The sequence below is a fragment of the Octopus bimaculoides genome, chromosome 20, assembly GCF_001194135.2.
Source record: "Octopus bimaculoides isolate UCB-OBI-ISO-001 chromosome 20, ASM119413v2, whole genome shotgun sequence".
NCBI classification, from domain to species: domain Eukaryota; kingdom Metazoa; phylum Mollusca; class Cephalopoda; order Octopoda; family Octopodidae; genus Octopus; species Octopus bimaculoides.
The window spans coordinates 22,051,022-22,053,351 of NC_069000.1; the positions used below are offsets into that span (position 1 = coordinate 22,051,022).

The 2,330-nt window shown below is 33.9% G+C and overlaps 1 protein-coding gene across 1 annotated transcript in view; it reads right to left on the bottom strand.

Moving 5' to 3' along the window:
- Positions 1-722, bottom strand: part of LOC106882290 (glyoxylate reductase/hydroxypyruvate reductase) — a 14,162-nt gene extending 13,440 nt beyond the window's left edge. The window contains exon 1 of the mRNA XM_014932910.2: positions 212-722. Coding sequence (XP_014788396.1) covers positions 212-587 — 376 coding nt within the window. The 5' untranslated portion in view covers positions 588-722. The remainder of the gene's footprint in view (positions 1-211) is intronic.
- Between the last annotated feature and the right edge of the window lie 1,608 nt (positions 723-2,330).

A 2,330-nucleotide genomic window follows, 5' to 3' on the forward strand; every position in this document is an offset into this window, starting at 1 on the left:
GGGGAGAAGGAAAATTGATGTAAGTCTGTGAGAATGAGGAAAGAGAGAATTAAGTTAAAAGGATAAAAATAACTAAAAGACAAAATAGAACTCAAGAAATTATAGAGCAAGACTTTGAACAAAAAAAAAAAAGAAAAGGAATTCCTGAAAGGAGGTGAAATAATCCCATCGTTTTTTGTGTTCTAAAAAGTAAAAGGAATCATTTACTTACACTGAACGATTTTCCTTGACATTGCCAATAATAGAGTCATTCCAAAATTTGCAGCAGCTCCTCCATCTTGGATGCTATGACCAATCCTAATGCCACGCGATTTAGCCCATTTAATGTCAACCACATCAAAACCTATACCAAAAAAGCAAATAACTTTAAGATTTACTAACTTCTTAAGTAATTCAAGGAATTCTTGGTTATCATTTAGGTCCGATTGTACATACAAGCCAACAACCTTCTCACAGAGTGAGGGATTTTGTTCCAGTTCTTTCAGAGTCACCACATTTTGTTTACGGAATACAACATTGATGAAAAAACTGTTAAACTCAGGCATTTCTTCATAGAAATGCTCACTAAAATTCACTACTAAAGCCATGATATTGCTGTTATTCCGCAAGCTCCTGAAATGTTTATATGAATAAGAAACTGCAAGTAATAAAGAACTAATTATTTTCTATATTAATCTTTTGTGTCATACAAAATTAACAGACATTCCATAAAGGAGAACCCTGCAGAATACTAATAGCTTATTTTGAAAGAGAATATTTTAAAGTTTGTTGAAATATACACCTTTATCTTTGGAATTGCAAACGTGATGTTACATATTAAAGATGTTTTATATTCTATCATCTTTCCCTAGTATATCCATGCCTCATCAGTTAATATATTTTAACACAGGTGACATGTAACACGAACTTTTATCATGTGCATTAGATAAAATATATCTCTTTGCTGACTGGGAGTTTACACATCCCTTACAAAATTTTCGCCAGACAACTTTGCAGAAAAGTAAAATACTGACTACAATCTGGGTCAGTCAATAACCACCGCCGCCACCACCACCACCAGGCAATCAGTAACACCCGCCCACTCTCTTTGCCAAAATAAAGATTGCAGCTCGTCACTTGCCAATAGTGAACGAAGGATCTTTTATATGGCCATTTGATTTGCAAGAAACGGCAGCCAAATCTCCCTCAAATTATTCTTGCATCTGTCCTTGCTGCCTTCCATGTACTGGGGCCAGTGATCTATACCATCCATGCAGATCGACCTATTTGGTATTGGAGCTGTCGGTCTTCTGGACTTTTTGGCCAGTATTTGTCTTCCCACTTCGCTAAGTTGACTTGAATTTACTTGATCTCCCGAATGACTCAAACATGTTCATCTTGAAATCCCCTCACCTCAGTGACGATCTTTGTGTACATCAACAGAATTAGTGTACCAGTACTTTACCACTCATTTTACCTGAGTTCTATTAAAATTTCATTTAACTTCATTTGATTTCATTAAAATTTCACTAAAATTGATGTTACCCTTTCCCTTATTAACCAACTTGTACCAATTTACAGGGTATTTTACCTAACCTACCCTAACATACTTAATCAATCATTAATCAGGTGAAATCACTAATTCGGTACTCTCCTGGTCCCAACGATGCTGGATTAGTAGTTGGGACAGTATTAATAGTTGGGTCAGTATTCTTTTTTCTTGAAAGTTGACTGACGATAATTTTGCAAGGGTTGCATAAAAATTATATCAGACGATTTGTGTGAGTGTGTGTGTGTGATTCCAGCATTTCCAGATATACACATGTTATGCACATGTTAAATTCCACTCAGTAAAGAGATATATTTTATCTAATACAGATTATGTAAAGCTTTGTGTCACATTTCACTTGTGTTAAAATATGTTACCTGGTGAGGCATGGATATACTAGAGTAATTATAATAGGGAAGGGTGACAATATAAAGCATTGTTAACATGTAACGTCAAGTCTGCATTCCGAAAATGTTGTGTCATCTGTGATGAAGTATGACTAACTGAAAGATAAAGAAGTATATTTTAAAAATCAATTTACATCGTAGATAATTTTTTTATTTCTGTCTCTATGGTTTAAACAAAACAAGAAATTGTGAAATTATATTCTATTTCAAAGGAAGCTATGAGGATAGTCAGACAGTGTAGATTACTGCCCAATAGAAGGTCCATTAATTTTGTATGACAGAAAAGAAAAGATTAATTTAGAAAATAATTGGTCCTTTATCATATATAGTTTCTTAATCGTTCAACCGTTTCAATTGTTTGTGAAATATTTTTCATTCTCAATAACAGCAATATC